The sequence below is a fragment of the Brienomyrus brachyistius genome, unplaced genomic scaffold (assembly GCF_023856365.1).
Source record: "Brienomyrus brachyistius isolate T26 unplaced genomic scaffold, BBRACH_0.4 scaffold27, whole genome shotgun sequence".
Classification (NCBI taxonomy): Eukaryota; Metazoa; Chordata; class Actinopteri; order Osteoglossiformes; family Mormyridae; genus Brienomyrus; species Brienomyrus brachyistius.
In genome coordinates, this window is record NW_026042306.1 from 5,214,512 (window position 1) to 5,234,779 (window position 20,268).

Genomic DNA, 20,268 nt, shown 5'->3' on the forward strand with positions numbered 1-20,268 from the left:
TGTTGGACATGCACTCTTTGACATTTTGCACTATATGTGATTACAAAAGTTTAGACGTGTTCTAAATGCCTATATATGACTTATTTGTCATATTTTGTTTATGTTATTTACACAGAAAGGAAGGTTAGATAACTGTTTGATAAATAAAACTACTTTACTTTACTATTAGTGTTTGTATTTTGTGTAAAATATTACATTTGGCCCGCGGTCCTCTGATAGATTTTCATTTTGGCCCACTAAGGGAAAATGTTTGGGCACCCCTGCCTTAGTGCTTAATTAGTAATCACCGATGGTTGCAGCGGAATTTCTGAAGAGAACCGTCAAACGAGAACAACGTTTATCCAAAATGGGAAATTTATGACGCTTTCACAAACTAGATAATATGAAAAAGAAAACTTTATTTTAAGTATGCAATGTCAGGAGAAGATTCAGCTCCCATCTCCAGCAGAGCTTCTCCCATGTCCTGGAGGACGCAGGGGACTGACTAGTACGAATGGGCCTTGTTCCATGCCTCCATTGTGGAGGCGGCTGACTGGAGCTGTGGCCTGTTGTGGCAGCAATCCCCCAACCCGCTGGTGGACAGCGTTGATGAAATGTTGGAATGCGGCTTCGGCGGTCGTCGAGGTAAAAACTCAGGTGTGGGAGGAGTTTAGCGAGGCCATGGAAAATTACTTCCGGACAGCTTTGTCTTCAAAGACCTCGATCCCACCAACACACCTTCCAATGAGGAAGCAGAGTCTGGGGAAAAAAAGAGGTGTCTATATAAACTCAATGTATGTTATAGGGAAAGAATTCGGGGTGGGGGGTGTAAATGAGGTTACGTACTGGGCATGCTGTTGTGGGCAGATGGGTTTCTCTCCTCCTTGGCGGCCATTAGGGACTAACGAGGTGAAGCGTATTCTATGATGCGGGGGTGCGCAGGCACTACGCAGCAGCTGAAATGCTGTCTGGCTCGGCTCATGTCCTGCGCACGATACCAGCTGCCTGTCCCCGCATCATAGCACTCCACCTTGTTAGTTACCCCAAACCCATCGTGGCCGCCCATCACAAATAGGAGGTCGTCCACCACTGCGATGCCAAACTCACTGCGCGGTGTGGACATGGGGGCCACAGCATGCCAGCGGTTTGTGGTAGGGTCATAGACCTCCATGGTCTGCAGGTGATCAGGCCTGTTGATACCGCCCACCTGAGAGATGCCAAAGATTCATTATCACTTGCTTGCCAAAAGGATGGGCAAACATCAACTTTCCCAAAGTCATGAACTCTTAAGCAATTTTCACCCTATGAAAGCAGGCGCCTTAGAACCTCCCATTGTCTATAGATGACACAAGCTTATATACAGAAGTCAACCTATATGCAATGAAAACATGGATTTGGGCAACAGAAAACTTGTATGATTCGGTGAAAACTGTGAGCCTTCAAAAAAGACTCCTTATGCTAATATATTTTGCTTTTTTATTGTTATTACTTAAAACGAACACTTGAAGCTAATCAGACACTGAAAAAAACAACAATCTGACTAATTATATCTGGAACTAGGGAAAATAATTAATTAAAAATCTAAACTTTACAACCCGAGCTAGTAGCAGAGACCCCCCAGCAGATCCATTTATAACCCAGAAATGAATGCAGGGAGGCTAAAGAGGGTAGCATGTATGTTTTTTATGTGTATTAAGATAAGCCTTTGCAGCAGGTATTTCTGGCATTTAACTGTTTTGTTTGGTTTAAATGTATCACAATGAAAGACACAGCAGCAAAGACAAAAAAACCATGAGTCTTACAGGTAAAATGTGAGATTTGACACAGAAAGGAATCACTCACCGCATATATCTTCCCTTTATACGCCGTGACTCCAAGGCTGTGACGGGGAGTGCTCATTGGAGTGATCAAGCTCCATTCGTTAGTGAGGGGGTCAAAGCACTCCACTGTAGATAGGCTCTCTGTTCCATTGTGGCCCCCACAGATGTATATCTATGAAAACCAATTTAACTGTGAAGACCGTTATACTGTATATGACTGGGGTTTGGAGGTTACAGATAAAGTTCATTGTGACTCAAAAATAAAAGTATATGCTATGCATAGTGTATGACAGGGTTCCCCAGTCCCGTTCCTGGAGGAACACAGTTTGCAGATTTCCCTTCTCAAACACACCATGATCAGCTAATTTTCAGGTTTAGTATGGCTGTTTGAAAAGGGAAATCTGCAAAGAGTTTTGGATTCTGCTCCCCCAGGAACAGAATAAAGGAAACCTGACATGGGAACACCATTTCATCTATCTCACAAGTCTTGGAGTTGACACCACAGCACTACCCAATGTGCCACTAATGGAGACCAATAATGCATTTATCCAAATACTTAAATGTATTGAACATAGTAATTGTGGATTAAAATCAGCAATCTGAAGAGAAAGAGAACTCATGACTGTGTAAAATACTCCATTTCAAGGGGAAAATGAGGGTAAACAGTCAGACGCCCTCCCATTACCCTACCTTGCCATTCAGGGTGGTGGCGCTGGCATCGTTTCTCCTCTCATTCATGGACTCGATCTGGGTCCATTCATTGGTTTTTGGGTTGTAGCACTCTACGATGTCGAGGGGCCAGAAACCAATATGGCCACCCATGGCATAGATGAGCCCATCGAGCACGATCACACTAACATTACAGCGCTGCCAGTGTATTGGGGCCATCTGCTGCCATGCTCGTGTGATCGGGTCGTATCTGCGCACGGTATCGATAAAGTTTTGCCCATCAAACCCCCCAATGCAGTACACAAACCCATCATGGTACACCGTGCCATGACCAGCTAGGTTGCTCTGCTCCTCCTGCGTGATATCCACCCAGCGGTCGGCCCGTGTGTCATATGCGTCGATGCAGTTTGTCGTGTGCATGTTCCATCCACCAACAGCCAGCAAAATGTCAGAGGGCAAGCGCGGGCGGATCAGTGGGTTCTCAAAATCAGAGAGTGGACTTTCATCATGAAGATCATAGATGACCTTCATGACATCAGTGATAATTGGCCTGCACGCCGCATTGGCCTTCACCAGATCGTTGGCTTTGACGATCTTCATAAAGTACTCCGGATCCATACGAGCCATCCGAATCTACACATGAAACAAGAATGAGAGAATTCCCATGAGTTCCTTAGTGCTTTCTGTGAATCTCTGGAGATGAGCAATTCCTAACATTAAGGATACAGCAGTAAGTGCAAATTTTAATTTCTTTAGCTGAAGCCATTTACTTTGAAAGTCTCAGATGTGTCAGCTAACACTTATTTCATGTAAGACATTTGAGTGTTTTGTTTTCCATTATTTGTTACACTCTCCTCCCAGGTGTAATACCTGGAAGCCTTGGTTGTAGACTTATGGGACATGGAAATGGAGGTTCAGTCTCTAGCTACAGTAATAAGGACTTCACTCAATGAGCATTCTATTGTTATATACACAAGTCAATGAGAACATAGTATAACTATACTCACCTTGGGCAACAGAGCTGAAATGTGGGCCTCTCGGGTGGCAGGCTTGTGCTCGATCCACCGGAGGATGGCGTCAAACACCACATCCTCTTCTCTGACATTCAGCTCATCCTGCTGTATGATGTCAGAAAGTTGTTCAAGACTTAGTTCTGGGAACTCGTTTGAGCTGATGGCAACCTCCTTAAAGTTTTTCAAGATGAAGTTGAATGCAGACTGGTGCAGCTCGTTTACGCAGTAGACATCGGCGATTTTAAGAAGGCCAATGCAGTTGTTGAGGCAGAGCTGCTCATGCAGGAAATCATAGCAGCGCTGCACGATGCCCAAGACACTGAGATAATCAGCCGCAACCAAAAAGCGTAATGTTCCTAATAGAGTGGCTGATCTGTCCTGAAATCGTAAAACTGAAAAGTTTTCAAACACAGTATGTATATTATATAACATGTTGGATAAATAGATGTAATTTATTGGTGACTTCGTGTACATTGAAGTTTCTGCCTTTTAAACAACTATAAAGTAATGTTGTTTGTTATATAAAAAATGTACATTTAAATGTATGAAACAAAAAATGTATACACACACACATTACATTTTCGTTAGCTGTAAAATACAGTGAAGTGAAATCTCCATTATTTGCGTTGCAATATTCCACCACTAGGGGGCAATTTTGGACGAAGGAATCTCTTTAATGGCTGTTACCAACAGAAATGTTTGCTGCTACAGTATTCAGCTTTCTGGGTGTCCTGCAAAAAGAACTAGATGACTACAAGTAGGTATGGAATGCACACTGCCCATCTGACAAACCAGAAGCCACTTTTTGAAATGTAAATTTTATTATTGAAACATTTTGTTGGATTGCACTCTAGGTTTAATGGAAGAAACTGTGGATTCCATGTATCTCCTGAAAATCTTCGTAGTCTTTGTGGAGACAATGATCTTCAAATTCACTTTGAGGTCTTGCAGAGACAAAATGAACTTGCTCCACCAGTCAGCTGGGTTACTGCCATGGAGAATTATATTGCATTCAAAAGTGTATTAGGTCTATAAGGTAATTCTGCTAACAAATTGTACAAAGCTCTCAAAATTATTTTGGTTTTCAGACAACAAATAACATTTTTTCCAGCCTTTGTTCTCCAAATAAGACATTTATTTAAACGTTGTATACAAAAATAAATTAAGCATGTTCAACAAGAACACTTTGGCCATTATACATATTGCTGTGTATAGAGCCATTAAACTGCCCCCTTAAAGCTTTTTACTGCCAAACAAAGCTGTCAGGTCAACAATCACACTGTTAAAAATGAAGTATAAAAGAATACAAAAATAACTTCTAACAACTTATAACACTTATTCAATAAGATTATAGAACAACATAATCATTACATTGCAATTCAATCACCAGAGGTGGCGTGGAGTACAATAATTAACAGCTTGGCTTCAGGGAATGCCAAACCCTTCAGGGAATCCCAGTGTTATTTAACTGTCCCATTCTGTGTCCCTTCCCTGTTTGGCCAGTAGGTGTCATTGGTCATCTCGTCCCACGTGTTGTCAGTCTTTCTTGTCCTCCCCTGTTGTCAGTCTGTAGCGTTTCCCTTGTTCCCTGCCAGCCACTTGTTGAGCACGTGGTTACCTGTAATTTCAATTCATTAACTTACTGTTTGCCATAGGCTTTTAAATACATTATAAATAATTTAAAAAAATAACATAACAAGAGATAATACTGTGAATTTCCTCACTGATTAATTGTGTTGTGGGTTGGAACTCAGTATGGAGTCCCCACAAAGATACAGATACCTTATATGTGTGTGTGTGTGTGTGTGTGTAGCAGGGCCGTAGCACATCTTCTTCTTTGTGTTCAGGAATTGCTTCTTGTAGGTTAAGTTAGAATGGTTTTCACAGTTCTTTGGTCTGGAGATCAGGCTGATTAATCACAGTTGATTTTTGTGGACAATCAACCATATACATATGTACATATATATGTGTGTGTGTGTGTGTACAGTAGTGTGCAAAAAATCATAAGCAGTCAAAAGAAATTGTGTGATGTCACGATTGTTACGGTTTGTAGCAGCTAATCACTGCTGTTAATAGCAGCTAATAGCTGCTGTCTGTAGCAGCTAAACTACTGTTACTATAACTGCTAATAACATAACAATTTTCCCGTTTTTTGTGTAATAAAGTATATAATGTAGTAATGTGGTGTGTTTTTGATTCAAATATGTTAGTATGGTATTGGCAAGATATTATTGTATCAGCCTTTATTACATTAAGGGGGAAAATTAGCACATTATTGGCAGTTATTACATTAACGGTAGGTATCATATGTGCCCTTGAGAGGTAAAGTGGGCTATCCCACATGTCAGTCAAAAATGACTGTCCAATATTAATTATTGAGGGTCTATCTATCTTTTAAATATACTGAGATCTGTGCTACCTATGATACATATCAATTGTAGGGTATAGACACACTGATTTTTTTTTTTTTTAATTCAACTTTGGAGCTCATTTTCTCAAAACTTTGTTTTTGTGGGATAGCCCACTTTACCTCTCAAGGGCACATGTTATATAGGTCTAATGTACGAAGCATTAACGTTAGACATGATGAGCTGGTTACCCACCAGGCAGGCAGATGGGGGCAGGTGGGCGAGGTGCAGCGTACTGTACGAAGCGGGGGTGCGCAGGCACTGTGCAGCAGCTGAAGCTCCTCTTAGGTGCAATCATTTCCTGCGCACGGCACCAGCTGCCTTTCACTGCATTGAAACATTCCACTTTTGCAGTTACTTTGAAGCCATCGGAGCCTCCCATCGCAAACAGCAAGCCGTCCACCACTGCGATGCCGAAATAGCTTCTTTGTTGTCTCATGGGAGGCCCAGCGTGCCACTGGTTAATTGCAGGGTCATAGACCTCCATAGTCCGCACTGGATGAGCCCCGTTGGTACCGCCCACCTGCGAGACACCAATGGTAAGTGATCACTCGGGTACCAAACAGATAAGTAAATATCAGCTTTCTCGAAGTCAGGAACTCTTAAGGAATTATCGCCCTATAATAGCAGGCTGCACAGAACCTCCCATTGTCTATATAGGACACAAGCTTATAACTAATTTGTGTTCAACATACATGTCAACATAACTGCAGTGAAAAAAAGGGAATTTGGGCAACAGAAAACCTGTACAATTCAGCGAAAACTGTCAACCATCAAAAAAATACTTCTTATGATCATATATTTTGCTTTTATTATTATTTTTATTAGTACTAAAAATAATACTTGTAGTCAGACACTGAAAAAAAAAACAAACAGAGCAATTACGTCTGGAACTACAGAATATAACTGTAATCAAAAATCTAAGCTTTACTAAGCGTATTCGTTTATAACCCAGATATGCAGGGAGCATATGTGTATTGAGATGGGCCTTCCCAGCAGGTCATTTCATCCACTGAATTCTTTTGTTTGTTTTAAGCGCATTACAATCTGTGACACAGCAGCAGTGACAAAAAATATGAGTCTCAGATAAATCTTGAGATTTGACTCCTTTGTTTCAGAGTACAAGAAAGGAATCACTCACCGCATAGATGTTTCCCTGATATGCCGCTACTCCAAGGCCACGTCGGCGAGTGCGCATGGGAGCGATCAAGGTCCATTCGCCCGTGAGTGGATCATAGCACTCCGCAGTGGAAGTGGTCTGAGCTCCATTGCTACCCCCACAAATGTATATCTAGGAAAGATGGTTCACAAGTGATGTGTGTTATGCTGTACATGATTGGAGATGGAGATCTAGAAAGCGTAAATGTACATTTAGCTAATGGATGTTTAATCCATCCACCTTCCATAAAAGTCTATTCAGTACAGGGTGGTGGTGAACCTGGAGCCTACCACAGGAAGCACATGGGCATTGGTAGGGAATTTACAGTTAGTTGTGATCATTTCCCTTGTGAACCGCAGCTTAATCAGCTAATTAAGTTCACTAGGTTTGTTTGAATAGGGAAATCTGCAAATTGTTTAGGATTCTGACCCTCCAGGACTGGAATTGGGTAAAGCTCCTACGTTAACACCAGTTATTGTATCTCACAAGTCTTGGGCTGTGGGCAAAATTGCAAAAACACAGAGCTGGACACCACAGCACTGCCCAATGTGCCACTAATGCAGAGCGACAATGCAAGGTCATTTATGTTTTATCTAAACACTGACGTTTACTGAATAAACAATTATGGATTGAAATCAACCATTTGAAGACAAAGCGAGCTACTGAGTATGTAACATAATCAATTTCAAGGGGAAAATGAGGGTAACCACAGGCAGACGCCCTCCTATTAACCTACCTTTCCATTCAGGGTGGTGGCACTGGCATCCTGTCGCTCCTCGTTCATGGGCTGGATGATGGTCCACTCATTGGCATTTGGGTCATATCGCTCTACGATATTCAGAGGCGACACGTCTAAACGGCCACCCATCACATAGATGAAGCCGTTACTTACGGCCACACTGACACAACAGCGGCGCCAGTGCATAGGGGCCATGTGCTGCCATGTCCGTGCGACGGGGTCAAATCTGAGCACAGCATCGGTGAAATTATGGCCATCATAACCCCCAAAACAATACATGAAGCCATTTAAACACACACTGCCATGGCCGGACTGGCGAGTCTCCTGCCCCTGTGTTATATCCACCCAGCGGTCGGCCCGGGTGTCATAGGCTTCAATCCAGTTTGTCGTGCGCATGTTCCATCCACCAACAGCCAGCAAAATGTCAGAGGGCAAGCGCGGGCGGATCAGTGGGTTCTCAAAATCAGATCGTGGACGTTCATCATGAAGATCATAGATGACCTTCAGTACATCAGTGATGATTGGCCTGCACGCCACATTGGCCTTCACTAGATCGTTGGCTTTGACGATTTTCATGAAGTATTCCGGATCCATACGAGCCATCCGAATCTACACATGAAACAAGAATGAGAGAATTCCCATGAGTTCCTTAGTGCTTTCTGTGAATCTCTGGAGATGAGCAATTCCTAACATTAAGGATACAGCAGTAAGTGCAAATTTTTATTTCTTTAGCTGAAGCCATTTACTTTGAAAGTCTCAGATGTGTCAGCTAACACTTGTTTAATGTAAGACATCTGAGTGTTTTGTTTTCCATTATTTGTTACACTCTCCTCCCAGGTGTAATACCTGGAAGCCTTGGTTGTAGACTTATGGGACATGGAAATGGAGGTTCAGTCTCTAGCTACAGTAATAAGGACTTCACTCAATGAGCATTCTATTGTTATATACACAAGTCAATGAGAACATAGTATAACTATACTCACCTTGGCCAATAGGACTGAAATGTGGGCCTCTCGGGTGGCAGGCTCGTGCTCGATCCACCGGAGGATGGCCTCAAACACTACATCCTCTTCTCTGACATTAAGCTCATCCTGCTCGATGATGTCAGAAAGTTGTTCAAGACTTAGTTCTGGGAACTCATTTGAGCTGATGGCAACCTCCTTAAAGTTTTTCAAGATTAAGTTGAATGCAGACTGGTGCAGCTCGTTTACGCAGTAGACATCGGCGATTTTAAGAAGGCCAATGCAGTTGTTGAGGCAGAGCTGCTCATGCAGGAAATCACAGCAGCGCTGCACGATGCCCAAGACACTGAGATAATCAGCAGCTGCCAGGAGGTTCTCCACATTTTCAGCTGTGATGACCACAGAGTATGTGTAGGCATACTCTATGACCTGCCTCAGTGTTTCTGGGGAAATGCCTGGGAGTTGGTACTCCCGCTTTCCTGAATCACTCCAGTCACTGGCGAACAGAGCCCTGAAACACAATCCAGAAGTGACTCATCTAATAAATATCGGTTTTGCAGGCAAAGTTAAATAAGGGGTTTTCTAAATCTTCTGAACCAGGGACCCCCAAATGGAAATTAAGCAGAGGACCCCCTGCTACAGATGATCTCATAGGCATCTAAGAACTAGGAACCGGTGGCTTTAATTCTTATTTTTCCAACAGTAGCTCCCCCTTTAATATATTTTACTTGGGCTGGTGGGCAAGTCCCCCGGAATACTTTGTTTTGCCTGTTTGACATGGTCCCCTTTTTATATATTTATACCATTATTATTATTATTATTATATAGTAAAAGTTAAGGTGGTACACTTATCAGAAATATTTCTGATCAGCACTGACCTACATTAATATAATTTAATATAATGTATATTAATATAAACTTTCTGTCATCCTAGAGCCTTATTGCCAAGGAGAAGTCATTGCTAACGAGAGATAAAAACTGACTCCTTGCTGTTTTCGCATCTTCATATATGGGTCACAGCTACTTACTGGAAGTAGGAGCTACAGCCACACAGAATTACTCTATGGGCGTTGAATTGAACACCGTCGGTGATGAGGACCACGTCACAAAGCTGTCCTGCCAGCCGAAGCTTGTTAAACACTTCGAACGCCGGGGACATCAGTACTCGCTCCATGTCGTGTGCCATCATAATTCAAAAATGTGGATATCTCGTCTCTCTCTCCTTTTTATATCACTCGAAATGACGTGTACATACATTCTAAGACGCAAAAACCGCACTTTGCATCACAGTTTCCTAAGATACCATAATGTTTATTTTTAAATCTATATTTGAGACTCGAAATGGATTGGGGGGGGGGGGTGTATTCTACGCACAATCAGCTGTACAAGAAGAACAAGTGAAATGTTTTTAACATCACTTTTGGAAAATGTATACCGTGCTTATCTTAGAATTTAAGTTTTGTATTATGTGAGAATAGTCAAATCACGAATTCCCGAAATAAAATAAATAAATAAATAAATGTTTTCATATTTTTTCTCCTCCGCTACGTTTCTAAAAATGAAAAACAAAAAAGGTCCTTTACATGTCTGTCAGGAACGAGGTTTAAATTCGCATCTTATTCCCTAGTTTCCACTTTAGACATAAGCCATTGAGCAACAAATGTCCACAAGACATTATTTTATGGGGTAAATCTGGTCGGCCCGTTGTGGCAATTATTTGGAACAAGAATAGTCCTTGAAAATTGGGCTGGGCGGTCCGTCTGTTTTGGTCAACATTTAGCACAAGGCGGACGTATTTATCGGACCGCATATATCCCCAATACGGTCATGAAAACAAATTGCAGCAAGTGTGGAATTATCCCAATGATTATTGTGCTGTGTACACTTCACCCAAATCCTGAACACTATTGAATATAATCGATTATGTATTATAGAGCAGTTATGTTAATCAAGGTACAGTGTGCAATATCACTCCATGAGCTATTGACCATTTTCCTGTTTTATGATCTTTTCTTGAGAAATCGTTTTTTATTTTATTTTTTTGTAATTCCTCACTTCTGCCGACTAACTCCTCCACGTTTAATATATTTTCGTGCAGGTTTTTAAGTTTGTTTTCCTGCAGCTTCACGGCACCCATCGTTCTTGCGCACCCACACAGATGGACGAGTTAAGCTAGAAGTGGATGGGAGTAGCGGCAGGACAGATATTCCGAGGGCGCCCATTGAACGATGTAAGTAATTATTATTTATCGTTAGAATTCTCACTTAACACAGAATGTTGTCTTTGGCTGAAGTTTAAACAGTCGAGCTGAATTGTGGGAAGATAAGCTGAAGCTGTTCGCGTCCGCAGCTAATGCTCGCGCCATGACTAGCTAGCACATAGTGAAATGGTGAATGGATTTGGCGACATTTTCCGTTTGAATCGAGTACAGAGACGTAGGTGTTGTTTTGTTTGTGGCCCTGCTTTTACAATGCACGTGTAGCAAAGTGAAGTTGGGATCTGCTTGCGTCTTTTGCAGCTAACATCACACTCGATATAGCCGCAGTTTATTGTGGAATCGCCATTTTGGGTGTACACAACGCAAGAGCGCACGAGTGTTTATATAAAACAATTCCACTCTGGCTGAGTTTTCTTCTTATTATTATTTTTCATGCTATACTATATACAAACTTTTTACTTGTACATCTTAGGATATAGTTCATTGTGACAATATAAATGGTAGGAGAGAACTACAACAGCAACGACTGTGGGTTGGGGCTGGGTAGGGGATAACGTTTTCATAGTTGGGATTAGGGTTTTGCCCATAGACATGAATGCAGAGTCCCCATAAAGACATCTAGCACATCTTCTTCTTTGTGTTCTGGAATTGCTTCTTGTAGGTTAAGTTAGAATGGTTTTCACTGTTCTTTGGTCTGGAGAACAGGCTGATTAATCACAGTTGAGTTTTGTGGGCAATCAACCATATGAATATGTACATATATGTGTGTGTGTGTGTGTACAGTAGTGTGCAAAAAATCATAAGCAGTCAAAAGAAATTGTGTGATTGTTAGGGTCTGTAGCAGCTAATCACTGCTGTTAATAGCAGCTACTATAAACTACTGTTAATATAACTGCTAATAACATAACAATTTTCCCGTTTTTTTGTGTAATAAAGCCTATAATGTAATAATGTGATACGTTTTTGATTCAAATATGTTAGTATGATATTGGTAAGTTATTACTGTATCAGCCTTTATTATATTAAGGGGGAAAATTAGCACATTATTGGCAGTTATTACATTAACAGTAGACATCATATTATATATGTCTAATGCAGGGGCGCTGCTAAGGATTTTGGGTCCCATGAAAGGAATCTTGACAGGGCCCCCCACACAGTTTATTGGGGGCTTCTCTGGGCCCCCTCTCAGTCATGGGCCCCGAGAATCGTCATCGTTTACCCCCCCTTTACAGCGCCCCTGGTCTAATGCACGAAGCATTAATGTTAGATATGCTTGTACCACATCTTATTAGGCAAGAGAGAAGTTCTATTGCCCATTTTCATTGCAAACCAGCTTAACATTTACAGGATAATTAATTGCAAGTTCTGATGTAGGCTGCCATTCACACACACAACTGGAAATAATAAAATGCCTGGACAGAGCAGATACAGCCATTGTAGCCTTCGCTCCTGTCTGCTGCTGTATGCAAATCTCACTGAACCATTAAAGCTGGAGCAGAAGTGATGTCTCCGACTAATTGCTGGTTGTTAGAGAAGTACTCAGAATAATGAGAAATAAAGTAAGAATTGTGAGGGAAAAAAAATCAGAATTTCGACTTAATAAGTCAGAAATGCAGCTGCACCAGTCTGCAATAAGTCAATGTGTGTTTTTTTCTACTCCAGATGGCAGAAAACTCTAAAATCAACAAAGCTCAAGAGTCATAATTCAGAATTTGTTCATTTAGATCAGAAACAGCTCTATGGGATGCTTTCGTCTAATCAGACTGTACCACATGGTTCATATGTAACACTTTTCTGGAGACCGCAACAAATGGGGGATTCTGAAACTGCCCGTTTGTTTGGAAAATTCCAGTCACCCTGAGTGAAAAAGGGTAGAACCCTCCCTCCTGTCCCACTGGCCTATGATTGCCTGATAGCAGGAAGAGACGGTCTATAGGGGAAAGTAACCTTCAGTTTAACTCACAGAAAGACAATAAATAGTAGCACTTAACAAATGAGAGAATATTAATTGACTAGGACAAACTGAGATGAGCAACAGGAAATATAACTGTAAGCTGATAAGAGAAAAAGAAGGGGAAAATGGAGGGAAATTTGCTGCTTCTGATTGGATGCAAGCATGCAGGTCAGCTGATCCACCTGAATGTTTCCAACTCAGCAATCGGTGATGAAGGGTCAGTAGATTGGCTAAGTGTTGGAACCAGAAGCAGAAGCTGGCTTTCATGCTCTGGAGGGTGCTGTGGCATGAAACCTTAAGCAGTTCTTTACGCATATGATGCTCCTTTAGGGGGTGCCATAGACATTCGGTCTGCATATATATTATGTTTTATCAGTGTTTCTTGTGGACCCTCAGCAGTCCATGTTTTTGCTCTCTCCCAGCACCAGCTGTCTGGCAAGGAGCAAAAACGTGGATGGACTGGGGGTTCCTGTGGATCAGGTTGAAGAACATTGTTCTGTATTGTTTTTGTTAATTGATTGATATTCAGAATTTATTTTTGGGGCTTTGGCTGCATCTTGGTTATAATACAAATTATACAAATATACAAATATAATACAATATACAAATATAAGGGCTTTAGTTGTATGAATAAAGCATTTCACATATCTAACACATGTGTCCCCAACAACCGTAGCCAGATATTAAATCTGTTCTAGAAGAGCACACTCATTGCTTGCTGTAAAAGCATGCAGGAGGTCCCAGCTGAGCTCTGCTATAGTTGTGCTCTGTGTATTATTCATTTGGCAGATGCTCTAAGACAGAGAAATGGTTGGAGAGAACAAGGCAATTAACAAATGCATGCAAACAAGTGGCATGTTACACAACAGGAGCAAACCATTACAGCATCCGATAACAAAGGAAAGCAGTTGTCTTGCCATAATTGCATTTTGATAGCTGTTCTAGTGCCTTAACCTCTATGCTCTGACTCCACTGTAAGGTCTAAGTTCTGTTCCCTCAGTCCATTATTCAAGAGTCATTTTCCTTATTTTGGTGAATGTTTCTGATTCTTGTTAGTGTCCACTGTTTCTGTTGATTAAGTCCAGTGATGCTAGCCACACGGGTAGATGCGTAACCTGGTTACCCACCAGGCAGGCAGATGGGGGCAGGTGGGCGAGGTGCAGCGTACTGTATGATGCAGGGGGGCACTGTGCAGCAGCTGAAGTTCCTCTTGGGCGTAATCATGTCCTGCGTACGGAACCAGCTGCCTTTCTCTGCATTGTAGCATTCCACCTTTGCAGTGACTTTGAAGCCATCGGAGCCTCCCATTGCAAACAGCAAGCCGTCCACCACTGCGATGCCGAAATAGCTCCTTTGTTGTTTCATGGGAGGTGCAGCGTGCCACTGATTAATTGCAGGGTCATAAACCTCCATACTCCGCACTGGATGAGCCCCGTTGGTACCGCCTACCTGGGAGACACCAATGGTAAGTGATCACTCGGGTACCAAACGGATAAGTAAATATCAGCTTTCTGGAAGTCAGGAACTCTTAAGGAATTATCGCCCTATAATAGCAGACTGCACAGAACCTCCCATTGTGTATATAGGACACAAGCTTATTACTAGTTTGTGTTCAACATACATGTCAACATAACTGCAGTGAAAAAAGTGGATTTGGGCAACAGAAAACCTGTACAATTCAGTGAAATACTTCTTATGTTCATATATTTTACTTTTATTATTATTTTTATTAGTACTAAAAATAATACTTGTAGTCAGACACTGAAAAAAACAACAAACAGAGCAATTATGTCTGGAACTACAGAATATAACTATAATTAAAAATCTAAGCTTTACTAAGCGTATTCGTTTATAACCCAGATATGCAGGGAGCATATGTGTATTGAGATGGGCCTTCCCAGCAGGTCATTTCATCCACTGAATTCTTTTGTTTGATTTAAGCGCATTACAATCTGTGACACAGCAGCAGTGACAAAAAATGAGTCTCAGATAAATCTTGAGATTTGACTCCTTTGTTTCAGAGTACAAGAAAGGAATCACTCACCGCATAGATGTTTCCCTGATATGCAGCTACTCCGAGGCCACGTCAGCGAGTGCGCATGGGAGCGATCAAGGTCCATTCGCACGTGAGTGGATCATAGCACTCCGCAGTGGAAGTGGTCTGAGCTCCATTGTTACCCCCACAAATGTATATCTAGGAAAGATGGTTCACAAGTGATGTGTGTTATGCTGTATATGATTGGAGATGGAGATCTAGAAAGCATAAATGTACATTTAGCTAATGCATGTTTAATCCATCCATCTTCCATAAAAGTTTATTTGGTACAGGGTGGTGGTGAACCTGGAACCTACCACAGGAAGCACATGGGCATTGGTAGGGAATTTACAGTTAGTTGTGATCATTTCCCTTGTGAACCGCAGCTTAATCAGATAATTATTAAGTTCACTAGGTTTGTTTGAATAGGGAAATCTGCAAATTGTTTAGGATTCTGACCCTCCAGGACTGGAATTGGGTAAAGCTCCTACGTTAACACCAGTTATTGTATCTCACAAGTCTTGGGCTGTGGGAAAAATTGCAAAAACACAGAGCTGGACACCACAGCACTGCCCAATGTGCCACTAATGCAGAGCGACAATGCAAGGTCATTTATGTTTTATCTAAACACTGACGTTTACTGAACTTATATTAAATTATGGATTGAAATCAAGCATTTGAAGACAAAGCGAGCTACTGAGTATGTAACATAATCAATTTCAAGGGGAAAATGAGGGTAACCACAGTCAGACGCCCTCCTATTAACCTACCTTTCCATTCAGGGTGGTGGCACTGGCATCCTGTCGCTCCTCATGCATGGGCTGGATAATAGTCCATTCGTTGGCTTCTTGGTCATATCACTCGATTATGATTAGAGGCGAGAAGCGTAAATGGCCACCCATTACATAGATGGAACCATTAATTACGGCCACGCTAACATTTCAGTGGCACCAGTGCATCGGTGCCATGTGCTACCATGTCCGTGCGACGGGGTCAAATCTGCGTAGTGTTGGTGAAATTGTGGCCATCAAAACCCCCAAAACAATACCCAAAGCCATTTAAGTACACACTGCCAGTGGTCGGCCCGGGTGTCATAGGCTTCAATCCAATTGGTTTTGCGGAAATTCTAGCCACCAATGGCCAATAAGATGTCAGCGGGCAGGCGTGGGCGGATCAGTGGCCTTTCTTTTTCTTTTAGTGTGTGTGGGGAGCCACAGCCCCATCCCTCAGGACATGAAGCAGACACGGAGGAGGCCCGGACCCCAGACAGTCAGAGGCCCCCCAGGGCGTGGGAGCCCCCGGAGGACCACCGCAGGGAGAATAGCAGCCCCTCACCCAGAAAAGGGCAGAGGAGAGCTCCGGAGGGAGGCCATCCGGCAGCCACCGTGCAGGCTCCACCGGCGGCCGGCCCCACCACGGCAGACCAGGCCCTGGGCCCAGAGATCCAAGGGCCCCCCCACCCCCCAGCAAGGGCCCGACAGAGCCAGGAGGGCCAGATCCCGCCAGGCAATCGCCGCGGGCGAGCCAGCACCCACCCGAGCACCCAGCCCTGGACATCGAGAACCACCAACGCACCAGTGGCCAGGTGCCCCATCCACCAGCAGGGAGTGTGGCGGGGGGGAATAGAGCCCGAGATGTTATTTCAGGTGGAGTCTAGAACCCAACCTGACACATGCATATAGACAAACAGGCACACACATATACAAGCATACGTTCCCACCCTCATGCACACATAAACAAATATTTACACATTCACCCAACATAGAGACACACAGAAATGAACGCTGTACACACACTCTCACTCCCCGTATATACTCTCTGTGGACCCCATTTTTTTCCTCTGCCGAGGAAACCGGAAGACCACCCTGGACCCCGCAGCAGCCGAGAAGCGCACCAGCCCAGACCCCGACCAGACGGCCAGATCAGTGACCTTTCAAAGTCAGATCGTGGACTTTTATCGTCGAGATCATGTATGATCTTCAATACATCAGTGATAATTGGCCTGCACGCCGCATTGGCCTTCACTAGATCGTTGGCTTTGACGATCTTCATAAAGTACTCCGGATCCATACGAGCCATACGAATCTACACAGGAAACAAAAATGAGAGAATTCCCATGGGTTCCTTAGTGCTTTCTGTGAATCTCTGGAGATGAGCAATTCCTAACATTAAAGGTACATTAGCTGAAGCCATTTACATAGAAAGTCTCAGATGTGTCAGCTAACACTTATTTCATGTAAGACATTTCAGTGTTTTGTTTTCCATTATTTGTTACACTCTCCTCCCAGGTGTAATACCTGGAAGCCTTGGTTGTAGACTTATGGGACATGGAAATGGAGGTTCAGTCTCTAGCTACAGTAATAAGGACTTCACTCAATGAGCATTCTATTGTTATATACACAAGTCAATGAGAACATAAGAGAGAGATGCAATACCGCTTTCGTCAAAATGACAGGTCGGGTCAAAGGTCACGTTCAAAAGTTCAGTGGGCGGAGCTTATGTTGTAGTGGGTTGAGCTTGGTTGTGTAACTGACGCAATAGCATGTGGATTTAATTATTTATTTAAATATTTTTTTTTGTCTTCTTCTTCCCCGGGGGTTGGTTGTGTAACTGCTGCAATGGTATTTGTATTTAATTATTTATTTATTATTTTAAATGATTGTGGCTTAGGGGGCCTGGGTTGGTTGTGTTAGTGCTGCAATGGTATTTGGATTTAATTATTTATTATTTTAAATGCTTATTTTAAATGTTTATTATTTTAAAATGATATTGAGGAGAGTGCTTATGAGTGTGTATTATTTTAAAAATGATATTGATGAGAGTGCTTATGAGCGTGTGTTATTTGAATAAGTTATTATTATTATTATTTTGTGGGGCGCGGGCGGGAGTGAGCGTGGCTGGGTTACCTGATGGAGCGCGAGCGTACGGTGTGCGGTAGCGTGGTAAGGTCCCCGGGCTTCGGAGAATCAGCAAAGGACTTATTCACATACTGGTGCGGTAGCGCGGAAAGGTCCGCACGGCTTTGGATAATCCTCGGAGAGAGCGATGCGGGAGAGCTGAGAGGCGTGCTGCTGCGCGAGTCTGAGAGAAACTGTGAGAGACTGTGGGATAAAATGGTAAAGTTGGAGCAAAGAATGAGAGGAGGAGGTGCAGGGTCTATCGTCCAATAAAAACGCTCGGCGCTAGTTTTGACCGTGTGTTTTTTCCTCACGCGAGCGTTTGTATCACATCGGCGTATGGCGCCAATTTGTAAAGGTCATAAGTCGAGACATACATCGAGTCTGTCAATTTGTCCGCCAGTAAATTCTGCAGGGCCGTGCCACCTGGCCATCGAGGCGCCCCCCTACCCGGCCACGCGGGCCATACATCGAGTCTGACACTTTTGCCCTCCAGTAAATTCTGTTTAAAGTTTTGTTTTCACATACATCCCAAATTACAGATAATTTTCTTACACAGGCACGAGTAGCATCATCAAGGCCGTACCACCTGGTCATACATCAAGTCTGACAATTTCCCCGCCAGTAAATTCTGTTTATAGTTTTGTTTGTCATACATGACCGTGCAGATATGGGGTGACAGAGACAATTAAATTGTATTGCGGCGAGCGGGGGGGGGGGCCTATTCCTCCTAGGGCAGAGGCACAAGTATCTTCGAGGTCTTACCCTTCCTGCCAGCCAAAGAGGTTCATCCAGGCCTTACCCGGTGAGTATATTATTTCTTTTATTCGCGTGATAAAAATGCTAATTAATTAAATTAAATTAAATTAAATTAAAAGTAACATTCTAATAATAGGTATTCTCTGTTTTTTCTATGTACAAGAGAGAGAGACTGCGCTGACCGGTCAAGAGAAAATCTACAAGAGACCTGAATCAGCAGTGTTATAAAGCACATAGCCAACGCTAATTAATAAAGAATTTAAGCATAATAGCCCAGACGTACCATGGCCTATAGCTGGTAGAAACGGAGCTATCCTACGGCCTACAAGATAAAAGCATATGGCACCAAATTGGAATCAGTAGTCTTTAAAAGAATAAATGGACTAGCAACTGTCTCTGGGGGAGCAGCCCCGGTTAGGTACTATTAAGCAGCATTTAGTGACATGCATCAAAACACATTTTTTAAAACTTTGACAGAATAAAGTCTTAGTTATTTTAATAAATACGTTTTTCAGTTAATTTTTATTCACGCGCATGCGGACAAACACACACCCCGGAGGTCAAACTAAAAAAAAGTTGATACAAACTACAGTTGTATCGGACACGCACACAAAAACACAAAAGAGTTTGCTCAATCAAAAAACACCAAACATATATAGTTCACGTTTTTTATTAAAATGTATAAGGATTGTTTTGATTTAAATTAATATGAGTGGAATATAAGTCATTTACGCAACAGGATTTGAGGAAGAACCTAAATAGCAGCTAGAAATGACCGACCAGGCAGGCAGAAGTCTGCTTTTCTTATCTCACAAGTCATGGAAGGGTGGGAGGGGGGGCCACATAAGTGTGGGGTAGGAACTGTGGAATCAGGCAGGGGTGTAAGAATTTAGGATATAGTCTTGTTATTTTAAAGAAGGTGTACATGATTATTTAATTATATTTAAAGAAGGTGTACATGATTATTTAATTATATTTAATAGGAACCAGTAAGCTGCATTTAGCACCATGCTGCAAATACACATTAAAAACTTTAAAGAATAAGGTCTTAGTTATTTTAATAAAGACATCCTACAAGGTGCCCACGGCCCCAGCTTATATAATCTACAAGCTTGATCTGAGATGCTTGCTGGAGTACAATGCTAAGTTGACAACGGTAACGGAGCTGCAGACTGTTTGATAGTTAATGAAACATAGTTCAAATTCAACAGTGTCAGCAGTCATCCACTATGCAGGGAGACTACAGATTCACTATAACGACCCCATTTATCTGCTAGAATTATTTAAAAATTGTTTTTGACAGAATAAAGCCTTAGTTATTTTAATAAATATGTTTTTTCAGTAAATGTATATTCATGCTCATGTGCACAAACACACACACACACACACACACACGCACACCGGTGGTCAGGGGCTATAGAGTTTAACTTTAGGTCTGTGAAAGTATAGGACCGCCATGTGTATACAGACCCCAAAACATACTAACTTAGTCGTTCATGAGTCTTATTGTAAAAAACCACACAAAATAGACTTGTAAATTTTAAAGAAAACACATTAACAGCTTTTGTTAATGTTTAAATGTATAAAAACTTTAGATGTGTTTGTTAAACAGTCAAACAAAAATGTGTTATTTTAAAGTAGTATAAAATATAACCT

General features: G+C 42.2%; 3 protein-coding genes across 3 annotated transcripts; 1 reads left to right on the top strand and 2 right to left on the bottom strand.

The window, feature by feature from the left end:
* Nucleotides 1–378: 378 nt before the first annotated feature.
* Nucleotides 379–2,561, bottom strand: LOC125721046 (kelch-like protein 10). The gene is made up of 4 exons (XM_048996986.1): nucleotides 2,490–2,561; nucleotides 1,822–1,971; nucleotides 826–1,186; nucleotides 379–738 (listed from the first exon to the last, which is right to left on the bottom strand). Exons 1-3 carry the CDS (start codon nucleotides 2,535–2,537, stop codon nucleotides 881–883), a joined length of 504 nt encoding a protein of 167 aa, XP_048852943.1. The 5' UTR covers nucleotides 2,538–2,561; the 3' UTR covers nucleotides 379–738; nucleotides 826–880.
* On the bottom strand, nucleotides 2,557–9,211 carry LOC125720843 (kelch-like protein 10; the record flags this gene model as incomplete). Its single annotated transcript, XM_048996705.1, has 7 exons — nucleotides 2,557–2,579; nucleotides 2,618–3,095; nucleotides 6,007–6,011; nucleotides 6,085–6,412; nucleotides 7,031–7,180; nucleotides 7,785–8,396; nucleotides 8,771–9,211. Coding segments are annotated over 7 exons (2,037 nt in total), but the record flags the coding sequence as incomplete, so codon positions are not given.
* Nucleotides 9,212–14,277: 5,066 nt separating this feature from the next.
* LOC125721045 (basic proline-rich protein-like) lies at nucleotides 14,278–17,012 on the top strand. The gene is made up of 3 exons (XM_048996985.1): nucleotides 14,278–14,386; nucleotides 14,943–15,047; nucleotides 16,155–17,012. The coding sequence occupies exons 1-3, from the start codon at nucleotides 14,347–14,349 to the stop codon at nucleotides 16,580–16,582; spliced, it is 573 nt and encodes a 190-aa protein (XP_048852942.1). The 5' UTR covers nucleotides 14,278–14,346; the 3' UTR covers nucleotides 16,583–17,012.
* The last annotated feature ends 3,256 nt before the right edge of the window (nucleotides 17,013–20,268 follow it).